We start from the raw sequence: 27,584 nt of genomic DNA, 5'->3' as shown, positions 1-27,584 counted from the left end.
CGGAACATTGAGTGACATGTAGCCTTTAATAGAGCATAATGTAACCGTTATGAATTAACTACCCTTTTTACAGGAGCTCTCCACAGAAGAGGCATCTGTCAAATCGTGAGAATTGCATAATATACCGGTAATGTTTTGGTATTTAAGCAAAATCTATTCCATGACACGTGCGTTCAACTTTGCAGAAAGGACAATCAACACAAGGTTTGTTGTAAACGCATTATATTTATTAAATGATTTAATTTAGAACAAGCATTTAACTACTTTTTGTGTGGACATTGACCCCAAATCATGCAAAGCCAAAGGTTCTATCTATCTATATATACTGCCAAGCGCCCTTTAGAGCAATATAGGCAGAGGGACATTATCGAGTCCGTTTCCTGGGAAGAACCAGTACTAGGTTTCTATGGAGGAGATAATGAGAATGCTCCCCGAGTGGGGAGCGAACCCACGAACTCCCGATCGCTAGGCGGACACCTTTCTTTCTTTCTTTGTATACTGCCAACCGCTCTTTCGAGCATTATAGGCAGAGGGACATTATCGAGTCCGTTTCCTGGGAAGAACCAGTACTAGGTGTCTATGGAGGAGTTAATGAGAACGCATCCCGAGTGGGGTTCGAACCCACGAACTCCCGATCGCTAGGCGGACACCTCATCCACTACACCACCGCGATCTTTGTCAATACTCATTTTGGTATAATTTCCTGGTGCCTCAGAAAGTTATGGTTCTGGTATTGAATTATTCTGGTCTGTTTAAAACCATAAAATAGTTCAATAATTTATTATATGTCATAATAAGTTAGTATAAGTTAATTAATTGATATTTATTCTCTTTTATTCTTATACATGTATTTGAATTGTGATGCTTTGAGGTTTATTTGTATGAGCACTTAAATTTGTTATTAATAATTCCAGGAAAAGTTTGAGGTTTTGAGCTTCTTCAGATTGGTTTAATACCCAAATGCATTTTTGGATTCACCATTCCAAGGAAGTGATACCAGATTTATTCATTTGTTGTGTTTCTGTCATATAATGTTTTCTTTGTTGTTTCTTGTGTTAATGTGGCGTTCAAGGGGCAAGCTCTGGACTAAGTGTGATGTTTGGAGCTCCATGTTTAACCCTCAGTTCTATTGCATTGACTGTTTCAAGACAGTGATCCCTATTTTGGTCATGATTATGTATTTTGTTCCTGCGCATGTCTGTAAAATTATAATTTTCTATAATAGAATATATTGATATTTTACAAGGCAAGTTATTTTGCATAATTGGTTTGAAGTGTAAGATTTAAGAGCAACATAAGGAATCAATCTTCTTTTTGTGTTATGCTACTCAATATTTGTTTTAAAACTACTATAAAAGCCTATATACAAGTGATAGACTTTATAAAGTAAGTTACATATGTGTAAGTCAGGATAAGTAACTTGATAAGTGGATTTCAAAGTTTTTGTTGCAAACTGTAAAACCAAAGAAAATTTTCCAAATTAAAAGTAAATTGATTGTTAATTTACAATTAAAGGTCGTATAAGAGTAAAATGACTTAATTATTTTTAGCCAACAGTTTACATGATGAATGTGTATTTGTGAAAAAATATGTTATTTTAATGGATCATTGACATACTCAAAAGTGTCTAAAAATACGGCTTTTTATGCCACTGAGCTGGAAAAAAGTTGAAACACCTGAAACCTTGTATTTTGCATAAAGTTTTATTTCTATGTAGTTATTGTGAACTTTTCTTGGTCACAGATTTTCTTGTAGTTGTAAATTGACACTTACTTGTCCAGCTAAGTAACTGATTTTGATTTAAAAAAACTGTACCAAATGATTATACATTTCTTTGATGCAGATGAGTGCTACAGAGATCACCCCTTTGTTGGGGAACTCAACATCTGTAAAAGAGGTGGACTTGCAAAATGGCCTGTCAGCAAAAACAGGGGAAGCAGAATTTTCATTCAGCTCAGTTGATAGGAGGCGCAAATTCATACTTGTATCTATGGCATTTGTGAATTTTTGTGCAGTATGCAGTTTTTCCATTCTTGCTCCTTTCTTTCCTATAGAGGTAAGTTGTGTATTAAATAGTGTGCATAATATAAGCTATAGTAAATGAATTAAAGTTTAAGGTAGTGTTTACATCTTCGATACACACTGTATACCAGCTTTATGTATTTATCACATGCAATACCCTGTTTCCCACATAACATAACCATTACTAATATTTTTATCTTACACATGTGTAATATACTTTTTAAGCGTTTTCATTGGCTTATTTTTGTTTGATTGACCAATTACATTTTGTTATTTTGCTGAAATGACTTTGCAACATCAAATGACGTCACAATAAGTAAACAACATTTGGGATTTATCATTATGTTTGCGTAAATATTTATTTAATTTGCTCAATCTAAAGCATGTGATAAAAAAGATCTGACACTTGCTTACTAACAAAATTCCTGAACTCGTTTAATAAAATATTGTATGATATGACAACTAGTGCCAGATCCTATATGTGTGTGTAATTATATATTGGAAGTTTGACTTTGATGCAGACCCTATTTCAAGTAATAAAATGTTTTCAATTAATATATTATCTAGCCTTCGATGATAAAATGTCATGTAATGAAAAAGTATTAAACAATGCAAATTTTTAAACACTCGAGCAAGGTTTTTGTGTACTGATAATGTATAAGTATCAGGTAAATGTTTGTTAGTTACTGATGAGCAGCAAACAGCATTAAACCTGAACAGACTGCAAGTTACTCCCAAGCTGTTCTGGTTTTATGCTGGTTGCAAAAGCCATTTTCACTTTTTCTTATGGGGGAAAGGTTTCAAAGAACTTGTTTACAATACAACATGCTTTTTCTAAATGTCTGCACCTATGGAGAATTAAAGGGGGAGTTACAGCAATTTTACACCGTGGTTAACACATGTTTGTGTTTGAAGATTCATACTGTTTTTTAGCCTCTCTTTGGGAAAACTTGGCTTATAAAGAATGTCATCCACACAAGGGAATCAGGAACAACACTTTCTGCTTTTATGGAATTATAAACTCAAAGGAAGTCTTTTTTAAACCAAATAATCCAGTCAAAGTGGAAAGTGTCATCTCTGATGTAGCCTGTGCAGACTGCACAGGATAATCAGGAATATCCCTTTAAGCACAAGCATTAAGTCTATTTTTTTAATTGTCAGGCAGGGCGAAAAGGAGCTTCCCAGACCATTGTAGGAATGATCTTCGGAGTTTTTGAGCTGGTCATTGTTATTTCATCACCAATATTTGGAAATTATGTGAGTGTTATATTTTTCAATGTATGATGCAGCTTGCATTTTGCTTGTTGATTTTATTATTTAAGAGTTTTTATGCCCCCTTTCGAAGAAAGGGGGTATATAGTTTTCACACTGTCCGTCTGTCAGTCTGTCTGTCACACTTTTCGTGTCCGCTCTCTATTTCAAATACTTTTCATCCGATCTTTACCAAACTTGGTCAGAAGTTGAATCTAGACAATATCTAGGTCAAGTTTGAATATGGGTCATGCCGGGTCAAAAACTATGTCACGGGGTCACTTAGTGCATTTCAAGGATTAAGCATGGTAAAATGCTCATAACTTCTATCAAAGCGTTTATAGGGGGCATTTGTCATCCTATGGTGACAGCTCTTGTTCCTTTTAAATACACATTTGTACTATAAACAATCTTTATTTTTTTCTGCAATAGGTGTCCTTGATTCACTTCCATCAATAACCCAATTAAATTAACTAAGGTATGGAGGAATTGAACTTAAATTAAAGAAAAACAACAAAGTAGTGTAACAACAGTTATAATCAATGTTTACCTGTATTATAAACTGACTTAAGTATTTTGTAATGTGTGGAAACGTTTATATCCTACCCTTTTCAGATTTCAAAGATTGGTTGCAAGTTCATGTATGTCTCTGGAATCATGGTTTGCGGAGTTTGTGCCATTCTTTTTGGGTAAGATCATTAGAGACAATATTTATGAATAGTTCGAATGTTTTGTTGTTCTCAGCACAAATAGTTAAACCTTTCCCACTTAGAGGCAAACTGAAAATGGCTATGTGCAAATAGCATAAAACCAGAACAGCCTGCAAGTAACTCGCAGTCTGTTCAAATTTTATACTGTTTGCTGCTCATCAGTATCTAAGGTTTGGAGATTAAGCCTTAAAAACTTGAATCTAGTAATAAAGGTCTTGAATCAAATATAACTTTCTAAGGGACTACAAATAGGTCAAAATATGTACCTAAGTGGTAAAGGGTTAAATGCTCTTGTCATTTACAAAGCCATCAGCTGTAACTTCATGTACCAGTATTTTAAAAGCCAAAAAGCTTCTATCAGTCAGTTTAAGTGGACGTGAGTCTTAAAGAATTGTTTACATGGTCATGAACAATTATCATTATTTTTAAAAATATTGCATATAACTGTGTTAAGTAAAATTGTAAATATAACAACAAATGTAAAAACAGTTTATCAAAATACTGTCCTGCAAAGTTTCATTTTTAGTACACTTGATCACAAAATGCTTATGCTTACCTTGATAATATCTAGGCTGCATAGGAATCTAACCTAGGTCATGTGCATCCAAAAACTAAGTCATCCGATTAAAGCTTAGAAAAAGCTTTATACCACACTTATGTCCACATTTAGCACTTAATTGAGATGAAAATGTGTCAGATTTTAAACCTTGACAATAGGAAGGCAGACTTTGAATATAAGACACATGCATTTTACCAACTAGTTCACTAGGTTAAATCTTCAAAAACCTTGCTAGCGCTATAGACACCACATTTATTACTAAATCGCAGGGAAGGTTGGTCAGAATGTTTATTCAAAAAATATGTTGCCGGAATTCAAATCTGGGTCACATGCATCCTAAAACTAGGTCACCATGTAAATATTAGAACAAAAAATAGTTGTATTATTTTATTTTTATTTTATTTAAAAAACACGTTACTATTCTAGCATCAACATTAATGACGCAATCTTAATTGCACTTAATCAAAATAATATATGTTGACAATATCTAGGACAAGTAAAATCTAGGTCACATAAGTCCAAAAATAGGTCACTGGCAAATCTTAAAAATAACATTTTGTTACCACACTATAGGCAATATTTATTACTGAATCTTGATGAAACTTGGTCAGATTGGTGTCTTGAAATATCTCAGCTAAGTTTGCAAATAGGTTGCATGCATCCCAAACTGGATATTGAGGTTAAATCTTTAATAACAAATGACAATTCTAGAAGCCACATTTATTACTCAAAAGTGATAAAACAAAGTCAGAAATGTTTCATCCGAACAATGTCACGGTTGTGTTGAATTATAGGTAAATATCAAGGTAACCTTGTAAAGTGTCCTACAATGGGTTCCCCTTTAACTCAGGTCAGCACCTTGTTATGTATTGCCTGTTAAAGCATGGTTAAGTTACATTTAGCATAACCTTAGTCCAAGTGTCTGTTCAGAATATTGCACAGATTACTATTAGTCTAAACAACATCCAAAGTTGGGTTTATGTACACTGTTCCAATACTGGCAGTCAATTTTGTGTATTGTATTATTCAAATATGGGAATAGTTTTTCATCTATAATTGCAGAACATTAGACATGTCTCCAGATGGGACAATCTTCATCGTGATGTGCTTCCTGTGTCGGAGCGTAGAAGCACTGGGATGCTCAGCGTTTGTGACAGCCCTGTGGGCCATTCTAGCTTATGAATTCCCGGACAATGTAACCACTGTCATGGTATGATGTGTTTGTGGATTTCTAGCCAATGATTTTCCAGACAAATTTACCACTGTCATGGTACAGCAGTGTTTTTTTTATGTCCCCGGATCGAATGCTCGGGGGTATATTGTGTTTTGGCCTGTCTGTCTGTTATTGTATGTGTGTGTCCCAAAACTTTAACCTAGCTTGGTCATATCTTTTGCAATATTGAAGATAGCAACTTGATATTTGGCATGCATGTGTATTTCATGGAGCTGCATATATTGAATGGTGAAAGGTCAAGGTCATCCTTCAAGGTCAAAGGACATTTTAGCTCGGCTGTTTTCAGAGAAAACCCGAGGTATTGTCATAGCCAGCTTGTCGTCCGACGTCTGCGTCATGCTAAAACCTTAACATTTTGTTAAGGTTTTGAACATTGGCTCTAAAATCTAAGTGCTTCAACCTACAACTTTGAAACTTCATATGTAGCTGCACCTTGATTAGATCTACATACCACACCCATTTTTAGTTCACTAGGTTAAAATTATTCAAAACTGCATCCACAGCCGAGCGTGGCACCCATTATGCGGTACTCTTGTTTTCTAAAATAGCTGCCGTTGCGGCTTCAAAGCGCAGTAGGAGGCATTGTGTTTAACAAATACAGCTCTTGTTTTTTATCAAAATTGGGTTCGGTAATCGGCCCCATTCCCAATGGAAAAATGTATATATTTTTCCCAAATGGGAGCTAAAAGTTATCAACGGAAGGTTTCCAAAAACAATTTATTTTTTTATAGATCTCAATATTTTTTGTATCTGTCATCCATATAAGTTCAACCTTAGTATGTGTAATACTGAAAACACTTGTATTCTCAATTTTGAAGCTTTTTTTTAACAACACTCATTTTCTAATTTTAGTTAAAACACCACAAATTTTCCCAATCCAAAGGGACCCATTGTTGTGAAAAGAAAACACTGTAAGGTGTTTTTGTTATATCACAGTGGGCCATTCTAGCCAATGAATTCCCGAACAATGTTACCACTGTCATGGTTTGGTGTTTTTTGTTTTACCGCTATTCCTGTGGGCTATTCTAGCCTATGAATTCCCAGACAACTTTATCACTGGCATGGTAAAGTTCGTTATGTTATATCCATGTGGTATTTTAGCCTATGAATTCCCCGACAATCTTAACACTGTCATGGTATGCTGTGTTTGTTATATCCCTTCGGGCCATTCTAGTCTATGAATTCCCGGACCATGTAACCACTGTCATGGTATGCTGTGTTTGTTATATCAATGTGAGACTTTCTAGCCTATAAATTCCCGGACAATGTTACCACTGTCATGGTTTTATGTGTTTGCTATATCACTATGGGCAATTCTAGCCTGAAAATGACAGTGCTATGTTTATTTAGTGTGGTTAACAAGCCAACTTAAGAAGTGTGATTTGCTTAACTAAACGCCTTGATGTGAATTAAATATTGTTTAAAAATAGCAAACTATTATAAAAACAAACAAAATATATAGTAAGAAAAAACAGTGGCATTGAACCTCCAGATCGCTGAGTGTGCATCATAGCATGCCAACCTATGCCAGTGCAACACATTGTGGAAATATTTCTTTCATAATGAAATTTAATCTTACCTTGATATCTCTTGTATTGTTTTGGGGGGCAACATAATGTCATAGAAGGAAGTGTACAAAAAGTAATATTAATTATTTATTACACGAAAGTTGTGACTTACATGTACAAGCTCATGATTATTAAATAATGCCATAAAAATTGGTGATTTATTTTAATTTTATTTATTACACGAAAGTCGTTACACACATGCTCTTGATGATTTAATAATGTCATAAAAATAAGTGATTTTTTAAATTTTATTTATTACACTAAAGTTGTTATTCACATGCTCTTGATGATTTAATAATGCCATAAAAATAAGTGTGCTCTTGATGATCTAATAATGGTATAAAAAAAGTGTACAAAAAGCAATTATATTAACCAGTATTACATGAAAGTCATGTATTTCAGGGAATGTTGGAGACTTTTTCTGGTCTGGGTATGATGGTTGGACCTCCGATAGGGGGTGCTTTATACGAGGTAGTATCATATGGGCCTTTTGGGAAATCGGGGCTTAACGCATGTGCGTCAATTGTCATCTTTAATTAGCCTGTACTATCCGCATAGGCTTATCAGGAAGACACTTCCTGTCTGAATAAAATTTTCTTCAAGAAGAGTCTTTATTTAAACGAGAAATACAATACAATACAATTCAAGCGAACTGCACAGGCAAATCTGGTCAACACTATACACACATGCATTAAACCCCCTTTTCACAAAGCAAGGCTCATATTTATTATAGTTGGCACATATTGTATTTTTTTATATTGACTGAAAGACACAATTTGCATAAATTGTAAAATTTGAATGAAATTTTACAATATTATATACAAGTTAAAATGTTTAGTGATTTTGGATTAAAACAGTAACAAAATCACCTCTCACATATTTTATTAATCTTGCACTTGCATACTGAAAGCCAGCATTCCTGTGTAACTTGACCAATCTTCTAGTAACTTGAGAAAATGTGTAGTCACCTTACCAAACTTGTAGTATCTTTAGCAAACTTCTTGTTAGTTTAAACATATTTGTTGTATGTTGACCAAAGTTGAAGAAACTTCATACCTGTCGTTACTTGACCAAACTTGTTTTTCATTGGTAAAACTTCAAGTTACTTTACTTGACTGAACTTGTAGTAGCTTTACCAAACTTGTTGTAACTTGACCTCTCAAAACTTGTAATAAATTGACCACATTTGTAGTAACTTAATTGATCAAAGGTGTACAAACTTTACCAAACTTGTTGTAACTTGACCAAACTTGTAGTAACGTGATCAAACTTGTAGTGACCTTACCAAACTTGAAGTGACTTTACCAAACTCGTAACTTGAAAAAACTGGTAGTAACTTAACCAAATTTGTGGTGACTTGACAATACTTGTGGTAACTAGACCAAACTTGATGGAACTTGACCAAGTTTGTAGTATCTTGACCAAACTTAATTAGCTTGTCTTACCCCAATTTGTTGTAACTTGACCAAACTTTATAAACTTAACTTGACCCTACTTGTAGCAGCTTGATAAAACTTTAACTAACTAGACAAAACTTGTGCATGGTGTAACTTTGCCAAATGTGTAGCAGATATCCATTCTTTCATAGAATATCATAATTCACCATTTTCTACTTAAGCTTGGAGGCTATGGATTGCCATTCTTTATCCTGGGCTCTCTAGTCATAGTGTGTGGCTTGCTCACGGCCTATGCTATGCCTGCCATTGGTGGTAAGTACTTGTCTTTCTTTCATTTACTTGAAATTGCAGCTGTGCCTATATAACCATAAATTGTTGCCAAAGTGCTAAATAAACACGAATAAGCCTTAATTGTGAAAAACTGGAATGAATGCGTGTGCGAAAAATGCTGTCTACATTCATACAGGCTAGTCAAGGACAACTTATTTCGCTCGTATTCCTTAAAAGAAAGTCATTTCTGAGTAAAAATCCAGTTTAGGCGGAAACTGTTGTAACTGAATAGCCTGACACTTTATGTTCATGCAGCAAGCCTTGTTGTACCATAGCAAGGCTCCAATCAATTCTCCTGAAACACTGTATTTCCAACAATATCAAAGCAGCTGACTCAAAAAAGTAATATACATTTTCAAGAGTACAGAAATCCAGCTAGGTCATTAATTTGCAAATCTGTGATGCAGAAAAATGCAAAAAGTTCACAACAATGCGTTTGTCTGATGCAGAAAAATGCCAAACGTTCACAAGATCAGAATGTACATGTTTGATGCATACAAATGCAAAAAGTTCACAAAAATGCATGTGTTTTGTGCAGCAAAATGCCAAAAGTTCACAGCTATAGATATGTCTGATGCATCAAAATGACAAACGTTCACAAAAATGCATGTGTCTGATGCATTGTAACTCTCTATTCTCATTGAAAACACCCTAAACCATCACCATATTTATAGAGATCAGGATGTACATGTATTTGAGCATGCAGTGTCAAATTAATTTGTACTCAATTGATACAAACTGTTTTTTATTGTTTATTGCATTACAAATTAATTAATATGCTTTTTTTTAATGGTCCATTTTTTAATGCTTTATTTTCTAATTGTATATTTTATCTTTCTTATAAGATGCCCGTTGTAAACAACTGTATGCAATGTATTCTTTTTTTCTGAAAAAAGACAACAGTTATGAATCATAGTTTAAGAAAACTGTAATACAATATTTTCTGTGTAAAATGGATCTAGATGCATATGGCAGAATGTACCATGAATCCATGTAAAATGGATCTAGATGCATATGGCAGAATGTACCATGGATCCATGTTAAATGGATCTATATGCATATGGCAGAATGTACCATGGATCCATGTTAAATGGATCTAGATGCATATGGCAGAATGTACCATGGATCCATGTTTTCATAATCTAGATGCATATGGCAGAATGTACCATGGATCCATGTTTTCATGATCTAAATGCATATGGCAGAATGTACCATGGATCCATGTTTTCATGATCTAGATGCATATGGCAGATTGTACCATGGATCCATGTTTTCGCTGATGTGGAGTAAACTGGTAATGGTCTGTTCCTTAAACATCGCAATGCAGAGCATGTCTTTGTTATACATGGATGTTACTCTTGCGATTCATTTTACAGAGGTATTTCCCACCATCTGAACCTATTCCTGCCTAACCCCTATGTATTATTTATCATATTCAAGATACAACTGATAATATTTCAAATTAATTGTTGAGCAATTGTCCTGACATTTTGAAAAAACATTATAATTAACAATTCACGTAGTTTCAGTACAGTTGTTTTTGCGGCGACTATGAGGCATGTTGTTTGATATATTAACAAAACAAAAACTATTCTAACTTAAGTATTCCAGACATCAATTTGGCGCAATGTCAAACATAGCATTTCTCACATTACGTCACCCCACTATGAAAACAGATGCTGTTTTTATAGCCACCGTTAACAAAATGTATAATTTGAAATTTGTTTTACAGTAAGCTATTTTAAAGCTACAGATAATATAATGTAATATGATATTCAAACTTTTGATAATAAACAAACATTTTAGTTCTTTATTTTGCTTTGAAAACCGGTTTCCAACCTTAGCTCTAATCAAGAATCAGGATTGTTTTAACAAAATGATATGAGTCGTGTTCTGAGAAAACTGGGCATAATGCATGTGCGTAAAGTGTTGTCCCAGATTAGCCTGTGCAGTCCGCACAGGCTAATCAGGGACGACACTTTCCGCTTTTATGGTATTTTTAGTTTTAAGGAAGTCGATCCCACCTTACCGAAAATCAAGTTTCGGCCGAAAGTGTCATCCCTGATTAGCCTGTGCCAACTGCACAAGCTAATCTGGGATGACACTTTATACCCAGGCATTATGACCAGTTTTATCAGAACAAGACACATATATAATTTGTGTATGGGGTGCCCTTGATAATATTTACTATAAAAACAAATTTCCATCATGCTAAGTGTGTTTAACTCTACTGTCAGTTGACTGCAGTAGTTTTTATCACCCCCGGAGCACAAACTTTATATGATGAGATATTGTGGTCATTCTAAATTTGGCATCGTGTAATTGGGGTATTTGTCGTATGTGTCGTCAACTCAACTGTAAGCTTTTTACCACTCTATTTGACTGCGGTTGATTTTATCTCCCCTGAGCACAAACTTTATATGGTGAGATACTGTGGTCATTCTATATTTGGCATCATGTGATTTTAGTAGTTGTCGCATGTGGCTTCAACTCAACTTTAAGCTTTTTACCACTCTATTTGACTGCGGTAGTTTTTAGCTCGACTATTATATATGAAATATATATAGTGGAGCTATCCTACTCACCCCGGCGTCGGCGTTAGCTTGAGCGTGCAAATGTTAAAGTTTGCGTACTACCCCAAATATTTCCTATGTCCCTTGACATATTGCTTTCATATTTTGCATACTTCTTTGACAACATGACCCCAACCTAAAAACAAGAGCAGAAAACTGTATCAAGCATTTTGTAAGAATTATGGCCCTTTTTCCACTTAGAATATGGATATTATTGATAACTCTATGTTAAAGTTTGCATACCACCCCAAATATTTCCTATGTCCCTTGACATATTGCTTTCATATTTTGCATACTTCTTTACCAACATGACCCCAACCTATAAACAAGAGCAGACAACTGTATCAAGCATTTTGTAAGAATTATGGCCCTTTTTCCACTTAGAATATGCATATTATTGATAACTCTATGTTAAAGTTTGCGTACCACCTCAAATATTTCCTAAGTCCCTTGACATATTGCTTTCATATTTTGCATACTTCTTTACCAACATGACCCCAACCTATAAACAAGAGCAGACAACTGTATCAAGCATTTTGTAAGAATTATGGCCCTTATTCCACTTAAAATATGCATATTATTGATAACTCTGTGTTAAAGTTTGCGTACCACCTCAAATATTTTCAATGTCCCTTGACATATTGCTTTTATATTTTGCATACTTCTTTACCAACATGACCCCAAACTTTAAACAAGAGCATACAACTGTATCAAGCATTTTGTAGGAATTATGGCCCATTTTTGTCTTTGTAACTTTGAATATTTTGTTAAATTTTGTGTTTAGATCCACTTTCTTCTAAAGTATCAAGGCTATTGCTTTCAAACTTCAAATACTTTCTTACTATCATGATGTTACTGTACCTTAGAAGTCGAATTTGACCTTGACCTTTGACTGACCTTGACTCTCAAGGTCAAATTAATAAATTTTGCTTAAATTGCCATAACTTCTTTATTTCTTTATTTAACATCAGATTTGATTCATACTTTGACAAAACAACACTTTTCTGACATACCACAATGGACTGCACCCAAACTAGCCCCCACACCCCGACCCCAGAATCCCCCCCCCCCCCCCCAAATAAATAAATAAATAATTTTTTTGTTCTTTTTTTTGAAAGATCATCTATTAAATGACCACACACCCACATTATACCCCCCTCTCCATGATGGCTTACATTATACTGTCAAGCACTAGAATAGTCGAGCGCACTGTCCTCTGACAGCTCTTGTTATATCCTGTGAGCACAAACTTCAAATGGTGAGAAACTGCGGTCATTTTATATTTGGTATCACGTGACTTTGGTATTTGTCGTATGTGGCATCAACTCAACTTTAAGCTTTTTACCACTCTAGAAGCATTTTTTTCCATCCAATATATTGCAGTATTCTTGTCTGGGTCACTTGTGTCCAAAGCAAGGTCACAATGTCTCATCATAGAGAAAACTTGTTACCACTGTAGAGCTTACATTTATGACTCATCTTAATAATAAAACTTAATCATAATTTGTATCTTGACTTTACAAAAGCTGAGCTTAAATTTGGGTCACATGTGTGCAAAAACTATGTCACAAGGTAAGCAAAATACTTAGAAAAACCCTGTTACCACATTTGTGACTCATTCTTGATTGAACAATATTTAGGCAATGCTTGAATATAGATCATTTGTTGTGACCCGGTGGCCGGGTCAGGTCTTACAATTGATGTTCCTTGAACTCGGGTTGACGCTTTAGACCCTCTTGTTTTATTATGCCCCCCTTCAAAGAAGAGGGGGTATATTGCTTTGCACATGTCGGTCGGTCTGTCTGTCGGTCCGTCCACCAGGTGGTTTCCGGATGATAACTCAAGAACGCTTGGGCCTAGGATCATGAAACTTCATAGGTACATTGATCATGACTCGCAGATGAGGTCACTAGGCCAAAGGTCAAGGTCATGGTGACCCGAAATAGTAAAATGTTTTCCGGATGATAACTCAAGAACGCATACGCCTAGGATCATGAAACTTCATAGGTAGATTAATCATGACTCGCAGATGACCCCTATTGATTTTGAGGTCACTAGGTCAAAGGTCACGGTGACCCGAAATAGTAAAATGGTTTTCGGATGATAACTCAAGAAAGCATACGCCTAGGATCATGAAACTTCATAGGTAGATTGATCATGACTGGCATATGACCCCTATTGATTTTGAGGTCACAAGGTCAAAGGTCAAGGTCACGGTGACCCAAAATAGTAAAAGGGTTTTCGGATGATAACTCAAGAACGCATATGCCTAGGATCATGAAACTTCATGGTTAGATTGATCATGACTCGCAGATGACCCCTATTGATTTTGAGGGCACTAGGTCAAAGGTCAAGGTCATGGTGACCCAAAATAGTAAAACGGTTTTCGGATGACAACTCAAGAACGCATGTGCCTAGGATCATGAAACTTCATGGGTAGATTGATCATGACTCGCAGATGACCCCTATTGATTTTGAGGTCACTAGGTCAAAGGTCAGGGTCATGGTGACCCGAAAACACTAAATGGTTTCCGGATGATAACTCAAGAACGCTTACGCCTAGGATCATGAAACTTCATAGGTACATTGATCATGACTCGCAGATGACCCATATTGATTTTGAGGTCACAAGGTCAAAGGTCAAGGTCACAGTGACCCGAAATAGTAAAAGGGTTTTCGGATGATAACTCAAGAACGCATATGCCTAGGATCATGAAACTTCATGGTTAGATCGATCATGACTCGCAGATGACCCCTATTGATTTTGAGGTCACTATGTCAAAGGTCAAGGTCATGGTGACCCGAAAAAGTTAAATGTTTTCCGGATGATAACTCAAGAACGCTTACGCCTAGGATCATGAAACTTCATTGGTTCATTGATCATGACTCGCAGATGACCCATATTGATTTTCAGGTCACTGGGTCAAAGGTCAAGGTCACGGTGACCCGAAACAGTAAAATTGTTTCCGGATGATAACTCAAGAACGCTTTTGCCTAGGATCATGACACTTCATAGGTACATTGATCACGACTCGCAGATGACCCCTATTGATTTTCAGGTCACTAGGTCAAGGGTCAAGGTTACAGTGACAAAAAACGTATTCACACAATGGCTGCCACTACAACGTACAGCCCATATGGGGGGCATGCATGTTTTACAAACAGCCCTTGTTTTAAATTATGTTTAAATGCTTTGCAATGATATCTTTCGATGTTGAAATCTAGTACAGTCTCCATAAGACCATCCAATTCGGCCTTCTTTTGTGGACTGTCAAAAAAGAGAAAGAAAGAAAAATGTTGTTTTTTATTGCAGAAGGGTCAAAACTGTATGAAGGTTCATTTTTTACACTCTTAAAAAGTCCACTTGTTTTGGTGACCTTTGTAAACATAAGCGTGGGAAGTATAGCTCTCGGATTCATGGAGCCTACATTTGCTGGACATTTATCACAGGTAGGGATTTTATGTGAAATTATGTGTAACCACATATGTGTATTTGTACGCACGGCACATGTGTTTCTTATTCAACTATACTCTGTTACTACAAATATTAATTTAGTGTACATCGAAAGTCAGAATTACTTCCACAAATCTTATTACACTTGCAAAGTACATTAATAGCTTTCTTTATAAAGATCAGAAGATAGATGTTCAATTGTCAAATACAAACAGAATGGCCTACAATAAATCAATGCAGTGTATAAAGCAAAATTATCTTGTCTGTTTGGAGCTATTTTAATGTGATTTCTTCTTGTCATTGCATTCTAAGGCACACGTTAATTTTACACATGGTCGTTTTTATATCAGTTACCTATTGATGCTTTATCACTAACATAGTTGTCAGATTAGTTTGAGCCGCTCTCTATGAAAACTGGTCTTATTGCATATGTTAAAGTGGCGACCAAGGTTAACCTGTGAAGTCCACACAGGCAAATCAGGGACTACACTTTCCGACTGTACTGTATTTTTGTTTGGAAGAGTCTATGTTCATGAATAAAAATCGGACTGCACAGTCTAATCTTGGACAAAACTCCACGCACAAGCATTAAGCTCTTTTCCCCAGAGCCCGCCTCATTTGTATCTTAGCATGTGATAGAGCCATAACCAGTTGCATGGCTTTGTAACATGTGGAATGTGCACATTGATTGACCAAGACATACCATCGTCGGACATCCCCGGTCTATTCATTATGTTACTCTCCATTCCTGAGCGGAGCGTAATCAGCAGCCGTGGGTATCCGACGATGAAGACATACATGAACATGTAGTTTTGTGTGAAGTTTACCGTACCCTAAAGTGCAAAAATAGTTAACTTTATTCTTGTGGTATATTGATGAGTCAACCATTATCGTCTTCTACAAAATAATATATTACTCTCTACATGGTAAAAAACTTGAATAAACACAATGACTATATTTAAATGTTGTAATGCAGTAGAATACTTTGTATGAATGTGTTTTAATGTATAATGTGTTGTTTTTTTATATTGATTTTGTTAACTAAGTACTGTCTGTTGATGTTACTTGGAAAGCAATTTAGTTAGATGGTAGAGATCTTTATGTGATGTTGTTGCTGAAGTCCCACTAATGTATTGCATATGACAAAGTGTTTCATGTGTCATTTAGTACATTAATCATAGCCTAGAATACACTTGACTGAAAGGATGAGTTCTAATTTTACTTATTAGTATCTGGCTTCCTGCGGATGTAAGAGCACAAACCTGATTGAAATAACATGTGCAGTTCGTATTAAGCTTATGTAGAGTTAAAAGGCGTACATTCGCTTAATGGTATTGTTGAAATCCGTTCGAGAAGAACTGTATCGGTGTCATAGTACAAAAAGCAAGCAAAATTTGTATGTTATGTTCAGATCCAGGTAATTAATTGGAAAATGTAAGCCTATGCCTTGACTCTTCTATCTTAAATTATTATGTTTTTAGAAAAATAACTTTAGATAAAGATATTGAAACAGATATTAAGGTGGACAACACATTGTAAATGGCTTTGTTGTAGTGTGCATTTCGCGACATTTCAGATATAATTTAATTGATACTGCAGCTTTTGATGCACACTTAAGTGATTGTGCCTACATATTTGATTGCAGTTTCATTTAAAAACCTGGCTCTTGGGGTTAATGTTTTTGATCGCACCTGCCGTGTACGCCATCACAGCCCCTTTGTGGGGATACATATGCGATAAAAAGGTAACTTTAATATAATACTTTAAACAAAATACATGGCAGTACAGATCTTTATTAATTTTAGTGCTAATAAAAGGCTTACAACCACTCTCAACTGAGCGCAATACAATTGTAATATGTCATGGAATGTTTAAACATTGCACACAATTCTTTTTTGTTCAAATTTTATTTAAGTTGTGTTTTAGTAGTCAAATAATTAAGAAGATCCCATCTGCTTTTGAATTAATAGCTTACATTGACATATATAGATATTAACAAGCAAGTGTATTGAAAATTATTTCAAAGAAAAACAAGCTGCTGCAGTAATGTGTGACAATTAAAACTACATTTAACTGTTCATATGTAACCAAACATCAAGTTAATAAATCAATACTTATATACCAGTCTTTATAATTATATTAAATTTAAAACATATGTACCGCTCTGTATACTAATAGCATATTCATACATTGTAGGGCTATATTCGATTGATGATAGCTGGTGGAAACATTGTGGCGGTCTTTTCTTGGTTAATAATAGGACCAGCTCCATTCCTGCCATTTGTCCCAGAGTAAGCCAATGATTGCGCTATGTTTGAGGCTTTTTCGTCATTGCACAGTCCAAAATGTATAGACAGACACGCTCATGTAAAATATATGTGTTCATGACTGTAAGCATGTTTCATTTTGAACAATGCATGTGTATTTGATACAAGATTTACTAAGACAAGTCTTTCCTTTCAATTTATGCTCATCAACCTTTGTACCAGGGCAAAGTCAGTTGTATCAAACATGTAAACTTTGTTTCAGCAAGCTCTATATAAACGGCATTGCGCTGGTGTTGATGGGCTTGGGGTTAGGATGTGCGCTGATTCCAACATTTAAGGCGCTTTTGATTGGAGCAAAGTAAGGCATAACTTACATTTAGTAATCATGCATTACATGCAATGAAGTTTTTGACATTTACTTGTTGTTCCCCATCGGTGAAACCGGAGGGGACTTATGATTTGTGCTCTGTCCGTCAGTCAGTCTGTCACACTTTTCTGGATTCTGTGATAACTTAAAACATTCTTTATATTTTTTCATGAAACTTGAAACATGGACAGATGGCAATATGGACTTTATGCACGTCATTTTATTTTGTTCCTACGTCAAGAACTCTGGTTGCTTTGGCAACAATTTTTTTTTTTTTCATCTGAAAATGGTGGAGTTTCACTGGTAGGGGATCATATTGCTTGGCTATCTCTTGTTACTTTTGACAGTGTTGTGACAATGAGTTTGTGGAGACTACAACTTGAATTTGAGTCATGACTGTGTTCCTTGGAAGACAAAGTTTAACTATCATGTTTGTTAAGTTTTAATACAATTACCACAAATGAAAACTATCAAGAGACAGCATTCGGCCAGCAATAGCTTTGTCCAAAGGTCAAGATCACACAAAACAACACAGGTCATATACGGTATCGTACAGCTTGTAAGGATTGCAATTCTATCAGTTTCTGCCAACTCTGAAATAGCTTGAATGAATGCCAATATGTTGAGATGGCGTTTGACGCATAAGACATTTGCCCTAAGCTCAAACACCAAAATAACACTTTTATATGAGACACTTTTCAATATGGGGATGTGACAGTTTGTGCAGATTGTTATGTCATATATATAGTAATTTTAACCAGCGTGCCAAAAATAATTACCAATTTGGGTAGATTATTTTGCAATACACATGTTTTTAACCCATTTATGCCTAGCATCTAGAAAAAAGGTCTTGATGAGACGCTGCATCATGTGGCGTCTCATCTGGGTTTGCACTGATTGCTTCAAGGAATTTCTGTAAGAAATGTTCTAAATATAGAAATAAATATACTAGACATCCCTAATTTTGGAAATAAATTGATCCAATTTAAAAAGATGGGAGAGTCCACTAGGCATAAATGGGATAAACAGTTTAAAACCATCATGGGTCTCAGTTGAGGGCTTTAGGGCTTTTAACTTCTTTTTAAATAATTGCAATCATTTGTTGAACAGTTGGCATACAATGTTGTGGACAGAGTCTAGTTCTGAAATAATGATGGAAGATTTAGAGCTTGCAGGTAGTCATACAGTGAATCAGAATGTTTACTTTGGTTTCTTCATAATCTCTTTCTTGTGATATGTATGTGGTGCTGTATAGGAAGCTTATCACTTGCCTGACAAAATGGAAATTAGTATGTATCGTTTGTAGATAATGCAAGACTTTTAGTCTTTTATACCTATTTGTTAGTCATACATGATATAAACCATTTGATAAATATGTACTTGTTAAATAGTTAAAATGTAAGTGATTATGTGAGTCGTATTCTGAGAAAACTGGGCTTAGTGCATGTGCGTAAAGTGTCGTCCCAGATTAGCCTGTGGAGTCCGCACAGGCTAATCAGGGATGACAATTTTCGCCTTAACTTGATTTTCAGTAAGGGGGGACATTCTTCAAACTAAAAATACCATAAAAGCGGAAAGTGTTGTCCCTGATTAGCCTGTGCGGACTGAACAGGCTAATCTGGGACGACACTTTACGCACATACATTAAGCCCGTTTTTCTCAGAATACGACTCATATGTATTTGTTAAATAATTAAAATGTAAGTGATTATGTTATATAGTTCTCTTGGGATGGAGAATAATCTTGACACGTATGGGAAATGCTCCGGCTTCTTCAACTCCAGTTTTGCATTTGGGTAAGTCTACACATCCTAAGGGTAAGTCTATTGAACCTAAGTGTGAGTCTATTGAACCTTAGTGTGAGTCAATTGAACCTTAGTGTGAGTCTATTGAACCTTAGGATGAGTTTATTGAACCTTAGGGTGAGCCTATTGAACCTTAGTGTGAGTCTATTGTACCATAGTATGAGTCTATTGAACCTAAGTGTGAGTCTATTGAACCTTAGGTTGAGTCAATTGAACCTTAGGGTGAGTCTATTGAACCTTAGGGTGAGTCTATTGAACCTTAGGGTGAGTCTATTGAACCTTAGGGTGAGTGTATTGAACCTTAGGGTGAGTCTATTGAACCTTAGTGTGAGTCTATTGAATCTTAGGGTGAGTCAATTGAACCTTAGGTAGAGTCTATTGAACCTTAGGTAGAGTCTATTGAACCTTAAATAGAGGCTATTTAACCTTAGGGTGAGTCTATTGAACCTTAGGTAGAGTCTATTGAACCTTAGGTAGAGTCTATTGAACATAAGGGTGAGTCTATTGAACCTTAGGTAGATTCTATTGAACCTTAGGGTGAGTCATTTGAACCTTAGGGTGAGTCTATTGAACCTTGGGGTGAGTCTATTGAACCTTTGTGTGAGCCTATTGAACCTTAGGTAGAGTCTATTGAACCTTAGGGTGAGTCTATTGAACCTTAGGGTGAGTCTATTGAACCTTGGGGTGAGTCTATTGAACCTTTGTGTGAGCCTATTGAACCTTAGGTAGAGTCTGTTGAACCTTAGGTAGAGTCTGTTGAACCTTAGTGTAATTCTATTGAACCTTAGGTAGAGTCTATTGAACCTAAGTAAGAGTCTATTGAACCTTAGGTAGAGTCTATTGAACCTTAGGTAGAGTCTATTGAACCCTAGGTAGAGTCTATTGAACCTTAGGTAGAGTCTATTGAACCCTAGGTAGAGTCTATTGAACCTTAGGTAGAGTCTATTGAACCTTAGGTAGAGTCTATTGAACCCTAGGTAGAGTCTATTGAACCTTAGGTAGAGTCTATTGAACCTTAGGGTGAGTCTTTTAAACCTTAGGGTGAGCCTTTGAACCTTAGTGTGAGTCTATTGAACCTTAGGTAGAGTTTATTGAACCTTAGGTAGAGTCTATTGAATCTTAGTGTGAGTCTATTGAACCTTAGGTAGAGTCTATTGAACCTTAGGTAGAGTCTGTTGAACCTCAGATAGAGACTATTGAACCTTTGGTAGAGTCTATTGAACCTTAGGGTGAGTCTATATAACCTTAGGTAGAGTCTATTGAACCTTAGTGTAAGTCTATTGAACCTTAGGTAGAGTCTATTGAACCTTAGGTAGAGTCTATTGAACCTTAGGTAGAGTCTATTGAACCTTAGGTAGAGTCTATTGAACCTGAGGAAGAGCCTATTGAACCTAAGGTAGAGTCTATTGAACCTAAGGGTGAGTCTATTGAGCCTTAGTGTGAGTCTATTGAACCTTAGGTAGAGTCTATTCAACCTTAGGTAGAGTCTATTGAACCTTAGGTAATCTATTGAACCTTAGGTAGAGTCTATTGAACCTTAGGTAGAGTCTATTGAACCTTAGGTAGAGTATATTGAACCATAGGGTGAGTCTATTGAACCTTAGTTAGAGTCTATTGAACCTTAGGGTGAGTCTATTGAACCTTAGTGTGAGTCTATTGAACCTTAGGTAGAGTCTATTGAACCTTAGGGTGAGTCTATTGAACCTAAGGTAGAGTCTATTGAACATTAGGGTGAGTCTATTGAACCTTAGGTGAGTCTATTGAACATTAGGGTGAGTCTATTGAACCTTAGGGTGAGTCTATTGAGCCTCATGGTAGGCCTATTGAACTTATAAAATAATAATTTTGATGTTTTTTATGTCCCCCACTATAGTAGTGGGGGACATATTGTTTTTGCCCTGTCTGTCTGTTGGTCTGTTGGTCTGTCTGTCTGTTTGCGCCAACTTTAACATTTTGCAATAACTTTTGCTATATTGAAGATAGCAACTTCATATTTGGCATGCATGTGTATTTCATGAAGCTGCACATTTTAAGTGGTGAAAGGTCAAGGTCAATGTCATCCTTCAAGGTCAGAGGTCAAATATATGTGGCCAAAATCGCTCATTTTATTAATACTTTTGCAATATTGAAGATAGCAACTTGATATTTGGCATGCATGTGTATCTCATGGAGCTGCACATTTTGAGTGGTGAAAGGTCAAGGTCATCCTTCAAGGTCAGAGGTCAATTATATGTGACCAAAATCGCTCATTTTATGAATACTTTTGCAATATTGAAGATAGCAACTTGATATTTGGCATGCATGTGCATCTCATGGAGCTGCTCATTTTGAGTGGTGAAAAGTCAAGGTCAAGGTCATCCTTCAAGGTCAGAGGTCAAATATATGTGGCCCAAATCGCTTATTTATGAATACTTTTGCAAATTGAAGATAGCAACTTGATATTTGGCATGCATGTGTATCTCATGGAGCTGCACATTTTGAGTGGTGAAAGGTCAAGGTCAAGGTCATCCTTCACAAGGTCAAGGTCATCCTACAATGTCAAACATCATATAGGGGGACATTGTGTTTCACAAACACATCTTGTTTTTCCTGTTTTTAAAAGTATTTTAGTAGAATCAAGGCAGTCAGTTTGCTAACTAACACTTTCCTGGTTAGCTGGTTGTCCTGTACTAAGTGCGCATACGTATACTAGTTACTGACAACTGACTTGTTTGAATCAGAGGTTGCAAAAGACTAGCAGTAGAAAGGATTTATTCCACCTCAGAATTAATATCCAAGGCTGAGATCAATTTTGAAAGAATTTACCAGTTTTTTAAACTATTAAATAAAGTTTGAAGTACATTATCTCTGGTATTCACTTTGATGATCGGATTTGGTATCCTCCATTCATAGTTGGGTGTTGTTTTTTGCAGAGCCTTTCTGGGTCCGACTATAGGAGGGTTCCTAGTTGATCAACTTGGTTTCCCATGGGCCTCGTGTGGAATAGCTCTCCTGCTAGGGATTGGGGTAGGTACATGTGTTATAGGTTTTGATGGACATACGTGTACTAAATAAAAGAAACTTCATCTACAAGACATGGGTCAAAGTGAATCTTTCATGGACCAATATCGGATTCTTATCTCTAATCAAATACACTTAGATAATGTTTCAACGTGTTTTGTTATTTACAATTAAGCAAAAGGTAACCTTGATCATGCTAAGCGGGTCATAAGTACTGCATACAATCTCAATTTATGTGCACACTTGCTTCAATTGCAAAGATTTATATCATTTTCAACACGAAGAATTTCGATAGGTTAGTAGTAATCTTTGATTTTTTTAAATTTCACTAGGCTCTTCTTATGCTTATCTACATGTGTCTCGTACGGAAACTTCCATCACTCCCAGAAAATCCTGTTTCCATGGATACAAAGACTCTCAATCCATAATAAACCGGATCAATCTCCTGTCAGAACACCAGTGAATTACATTTTGGTTCCAGTGGAAACATTAGAAACAGAGATGAGATAGTTTAGAAATGAATCAGCAGCAATGATACTCGGCTCAATCACGGGTTGTTTTCCCTTAATTATCAAGCGGTCACTTGCAACTGTATATGAGCGGTCACATGTAACTGTGATTGTTGTGGACAAGATCTTCAAGAGAAGAGATGAAGCAAGTTAACTAGAAGTGAACCTTATTTTATGTTGCTTTAAATGGTATTAACCAGCATAATAATACGCATAATTCTAAAATACAAATAGAACACAGTTCAATTGAAATTAAAGCGTGCATCTACATTTAATCATATAAACTGGTTTCGTTTTGTGTCTGCTGATTCAGCTGAGTAATTCATAATGTTCTTATGACATGAAAGAGCCTTAATATAATATATACCCAGTTGTTACTTATCACAATCTAAATTCATCCCATTTCAACGGACCTTACTTTAACATTGACCTTTATCAAATCTGGGCTTGAAATCAAAATATGTACAGCCTAGCAATGCAATTGGGTGTTTGTGTTTATTAAACAAAGATTGATGTTTATGTTATTTGTGTATTTTTAGCTCATCTATTTTTTGAAAAAAAATTATGAGCTATTGTCATCACCTTGGCGTCGGCGTTGGCGTCCGGTTAAGTTTTGCGTTAAGGTCCACTTTTCTCAGAAAGTATCAATGCTATTGCATTCAAACTTGGTACACTTACTTACTATCATGAGGGGACTGGGCAGGCAAAGTTAGATAACTCTGGCGTGCATTTTGACAGAATTATGTGCCCTTTTTATACTTAGAAAATTGAAAATTTTGGTTAAGTTTTGTGTTTATGTCCATTTTATTCTTTAAGTATCAAAGCTATTGCTTTCATACTTGCAACACTTACTAACTATCATAAGGGGACTGTGCAGGCAAAGATATGTAACTCTGACTGGCATTTTAACAGAATTATGTGCCCTTTTTATACTTAGAAAATTGAAAATTTGGTTAAGTTTTGTGTTTAGGTCCACTTTATTCCTACAGTATCAAAGCTATTGCTTTCATACTTGCAACACTTATTAACTATCATCAGGGGACTGTGCAGGCAAAGTTATGTAACTCTGACTGGCATTTGGACGGAATTATGGGCCCTTTATACTTAGAAAATTGAAAATTTGGTTAAGTTTTGTGTTTAGGTCCACTTTACCCCTAAAGTATCATAGATATTGCTTTCATACTTGGAAAACTCACAAACTATCATAAGGGTACAGAAAAAGGACAAGTTGCATAACTCTGGTTGTCATTTTTAGGGAATTATGGCCCTTTTTTGACTTAGTAACTTTGAATATATGGTTTAATTTTGTGTTTCGATCCACTTTACTTCTAAAGTATCAAGGCTATTGCTTTCAAACTTCAAATACTTTCATGCTATCATGAGGTTACTGTACCTGGCAAGTTGAATTTTGCCTTGACCTTTGACTCTCAAGGTCAAATTATTAAATTTTGCAAAAATTGCCATAACTTCTTTATTATGCCCCCCTTCGAAGAAGAGGGGGTATATTGCTTTGCTCATGTCAGTCTGTCGGTCGGTCTGTCGGTCAGTCCGTCAGTCCGTCCACCAGGTGGTTGTCAGACGATAACTCAAGAACGCTTGGGCCTAGGATCATGAAACTTCATAGGTACATTGATCATGACTCGCAGATGACCCCTATTGATTTTGAGGTCACTAGGTCAAAGGTCAAGGTCACGGTGACCTGAAATAGTAAAATGGTTTACGGATGATAACTCAAGAACGCATACGTCTAGGATCATGAAACTTCATGGGTAGTTGATCATGACTCGCAGATGACCCCTATGGATTTTGAGGTCACTAGGTCAAAGGTCAAGGTCACGGTGACCCGAAATAGTAAAATGTTTTTCGGATGATAACTCAAGAACGCATACGCCTAGGATCATGAAACTTCATAGGTAGATTGATCATGACTTGCAGATGACCCCTATTGATTTTGAGGTCACAAGGTCAAAGGTCAAGGTCATGGTGACCCGAAATAGTAAAATGATTTTCAGATGATAACTCAAGAACGCTTTTGCCTAGGATCATGACACTTCATAGGTACATTGATCGTGACCCGCAGATGACCCCTATTGATTTTCAGGTCACTAGGTCAAAGGTCAAGGTCACAGTGACAAAAATCGTATTCACACAATGGCTGCCACTACAACGGACAGCCCATATGGGGGGCATGCATGTTTTACAAACAGCCCTTGTTTATGATTAGATTTTATTGATACTTTGACAAAACTACTCTTACCTGACATACCACAATAGACTCCACCCAAACCATCCCCCGTGCCCTTCCCCCCCCCCCCCCCCCCGAATCCTTCCCCCCCCCCCCCCTAATTTTTTTTTTTTTAAGATCATCTCACAAATGACCACCACACCCTCACACTTTACCACCCCCCCCCCCCACCCCATCCCCCCAATTTTTTTTTTGAAACGGTTAAAAAACACAAATATTAATTTTTATTATTTTATTTTTGAAATACTGTTCAACCATCGCACCCAAGAATCCCCTCCCACCCCCCCCCCCCCACCCCCGATTTTTTTTTTTTTTTTTTTTTTGCATTTTTTTTTTTCTCATTTTTTGGAAGATAATGCAATAAATGTCCACACCCCCACACTATACACCCCTCTTCACTCCACCCCTCCCTCCTTTGTGATTGAATTTGAGAGTCCCTTCACCTTTAAAAAAGAAAATAGATGAGCGGTCTGCACCCGCAAGCCGGTGCTCTTGTTTGTATTTGTTATACATATCAGAGAATAATTACATGTAGTTTAAAATACTCATTATTTAACACTTATTTGCGTAATTTATGTGATTTATTATAATTTTTAAAAAATTGTGATGTTACATATTTCTGTTTGCTATTAGTCTATACATATTACTGTTTTTATACTTAAACAGAAGAACAAACATGTTTAAACGGATTTGTTAATTATTGTGCCATTTGACGTTTAAAACAATGTTTTATTGTTTTGAGCCAGATCATTTGAATAATTATCCATTATCAATGTTTTTAACCAGGTTTTCCGAAGGAAAAAACTGGTTATTAGATTGGCGAATGCGGGCGGGCTGGCTGGCTGGCTGGCGGGCGGGCGGAACAAGCTTGTCTGGGCCATAACTTTGTCGTTCATTGTGAGATTTTAAAATCATTTGGCACATTTGTTAACCATCATTAGACAGTGTGTCGCGCGAAAAAATTACGTCAATATCTCCAAGGTCAAGGTCACACTTTGAGTTCAAAGGTAAAAAATAGCCATAAATGAGCTTGTCTGGGCTATAACTATGTCATTCATTATGAGATTTTAAAATCATTTGGCACATTTGTTCACCATCATGGGACGGTGTGTCGCACGAAAGAATCACGTCAATATCTCCAATGTCAAGGTCGCCACGACTAAAAATAGATTTATTTTAAAACAAACTTACAAAGGGGGTTAATTTTGTTTGTTCATTTAAAAAGTTCAGTTTGAGTTGTCTCCCTTTATCAGATTTTTTTTCACAATGAAAACCTGGTTTTGTGACAATTATGTCCCTTGTTATTACTTAATCTCGCATGAGCACACAGTGCTTAAGGGGATTTATGCCATACTTCTATGTCTGCCATCACCGTTGCGCTGTATGCATCGCAAATTTTGATTTGTATCACTCCAGAAACCACATGTTTTATTCATGCTTGATTAAACTTTATTTGATCTCTACATGGAAAATATCTGGACCAAGTTCGAATCTGGATAATGTTAATCGAAAAAAATTAGTTACCTCTGTCACTCTTAAAAAAATCTTGATACCGTAAAGGTAATATACATTACTAAATCAGAATGAAATTTGGACAGAATGTTTATATGAGTCGTGTTCTGAGAAAACTATATGAGTCGTGTTCTGAGAAAACTGGGCATAATGCATGTGCGTAAAGTGTCATCCCAGATTAGCCTGTGCAGTCTGCACAGGCTTATCAGGGACGACACTTTCCGCTTTTATGACATTTTTTGTTTAAATGAGTCTCTTCTTAGCAAAAATCCAATTAAGGCGGAAAGTGTCGTCCCTGATTAGCCTGTGCGGATTGCATTATGCCCAGTTTTCTCAGAACACAACTCATATCTTGACAATATTGGGTCAAGTTCGAATCTGGCTCACATTCACCTTAAAACTAGGTACTTAGGTAAAAACTGTGTAACCACTGTATAAGAATCTTTAATTACTCAGTTTTGATAAAACGTAAACGAATTTTTATCTTAAGATGGTCTAAGCTGAATTTGAATATTGGTCATGTGTGTCCAAAAATCTAAGTCACCAGGGTGAATCTTATTTAAGCCTAATGATCACTCTAGGGGCAACATTTTATACTCAATTTTGATGAATAATGCTCAAAATGTTTACATTGAACATAATTCGCCCTTTTGGTGCAAAAAGGTACTATGAGACATTGACATAAGAAGGCACATGGTACCTTTTTGCACCAATGGGACAATATATAGGCCATGTTTGAATCTGGGTCATGAGCGTCCATAAACTAGATCACCAGGTCAAGT

The 27,584-nt window shown here is 36.0% G+C and overlaps 1 protein-coding gene across 2 annotated transcripts; it reads left to right on the top strand.

The window, feature by feature from the left end:
* The first annotated feature begins 57 nt into the window (after nucleotides 1–57).
* LOC127858924 (MFS-type transporter SLC18B1-like) lies at nucleotides 58–25,355 on the top strand. 2 transcript variants are annotated; one of them, XM_052396263.1, is made up of 14 exons: nucleotides 58–204; nucleotides 1,844–2,056; nucleotides 3,184–3,279; nucleotides 3,889–3,962; nucleotides 5,605–5,752; nucleotides 7,747–7,815; nucleotides 8,963–9,053; nucleotides 14,958–15,094; nucleotides 16,744–16,842; nucleotides 17,295–17,389; nucleotides 17,628–17,723; nucleotides 19,453–19,527; nucleotides 22,449–22,542; nucleotides 22,869–25,355. In XM_052396263.1, exons 2-14 carry the CDS (start codon nucleotides 1,844–1,846, stop codon nucleotides 22,962–22,964), a joined length of 1,383 nt encoding a protein of 460 aa, XP_052252223.1. In that variant the 5' UTR covers nucleotides 58–204; the 3' UTR covers nucleotides 22,965–25,355. The 2 variants fall into 2 exon arrangements, with proteins under 2 accessions (XP_052252223.1, XP_052252224.1); XM_052396264.1 differs by lacking the exon at nucleotides 58–204 and adding an exon at nucleotides 300–400.
* The last annotated feature ends 2,229 nt before the right edge of the window (nucleotides 25,356–27,584 follow it).

The sequence above is a fragment of the Dreissena polymorpha genome, chromosome 14, assembly GCF_020536995.1.
Source record: "Dreissena polymorpha isolate Duluth1 chromosome 14, UMN_Dpol_1.0, whole genome shotgun sequence".
NCBI lineage: Eukaryota > Metazoa > Mollusca > Bivalvia > Myida > Dreissenidae > Dreissena > Dreissena polymorpha.
This window is presented reverse-complemented; position numbering and strand designations above follow the sequence as displayed.

Excerpts from the sequence above, each read along its gene's own strand:
- LOC127858924 (XM_052396263.1), top strand. The coding sequence starts at position 1,844 with ATGAGTGCTACAGAGATCACCCCTTTGTTGGGGAACTCAACATCTGTA. Across the intron at positions 3,280-3,888 it reads CACCAATATTTGGAAATTAT|ATTTCAAAGATTGGTTGCAA; the intron begins GTGAGTGTTATA and ends TACCCTTTTCAG. Across the intron at positions 15,095-16,743 it reads TTGCTGGACATTTATCACAG|TTTCATTTAAAAACCTGGCT; the intron begins GTAGGGATTTTA and ends ATTTGATTGCAG.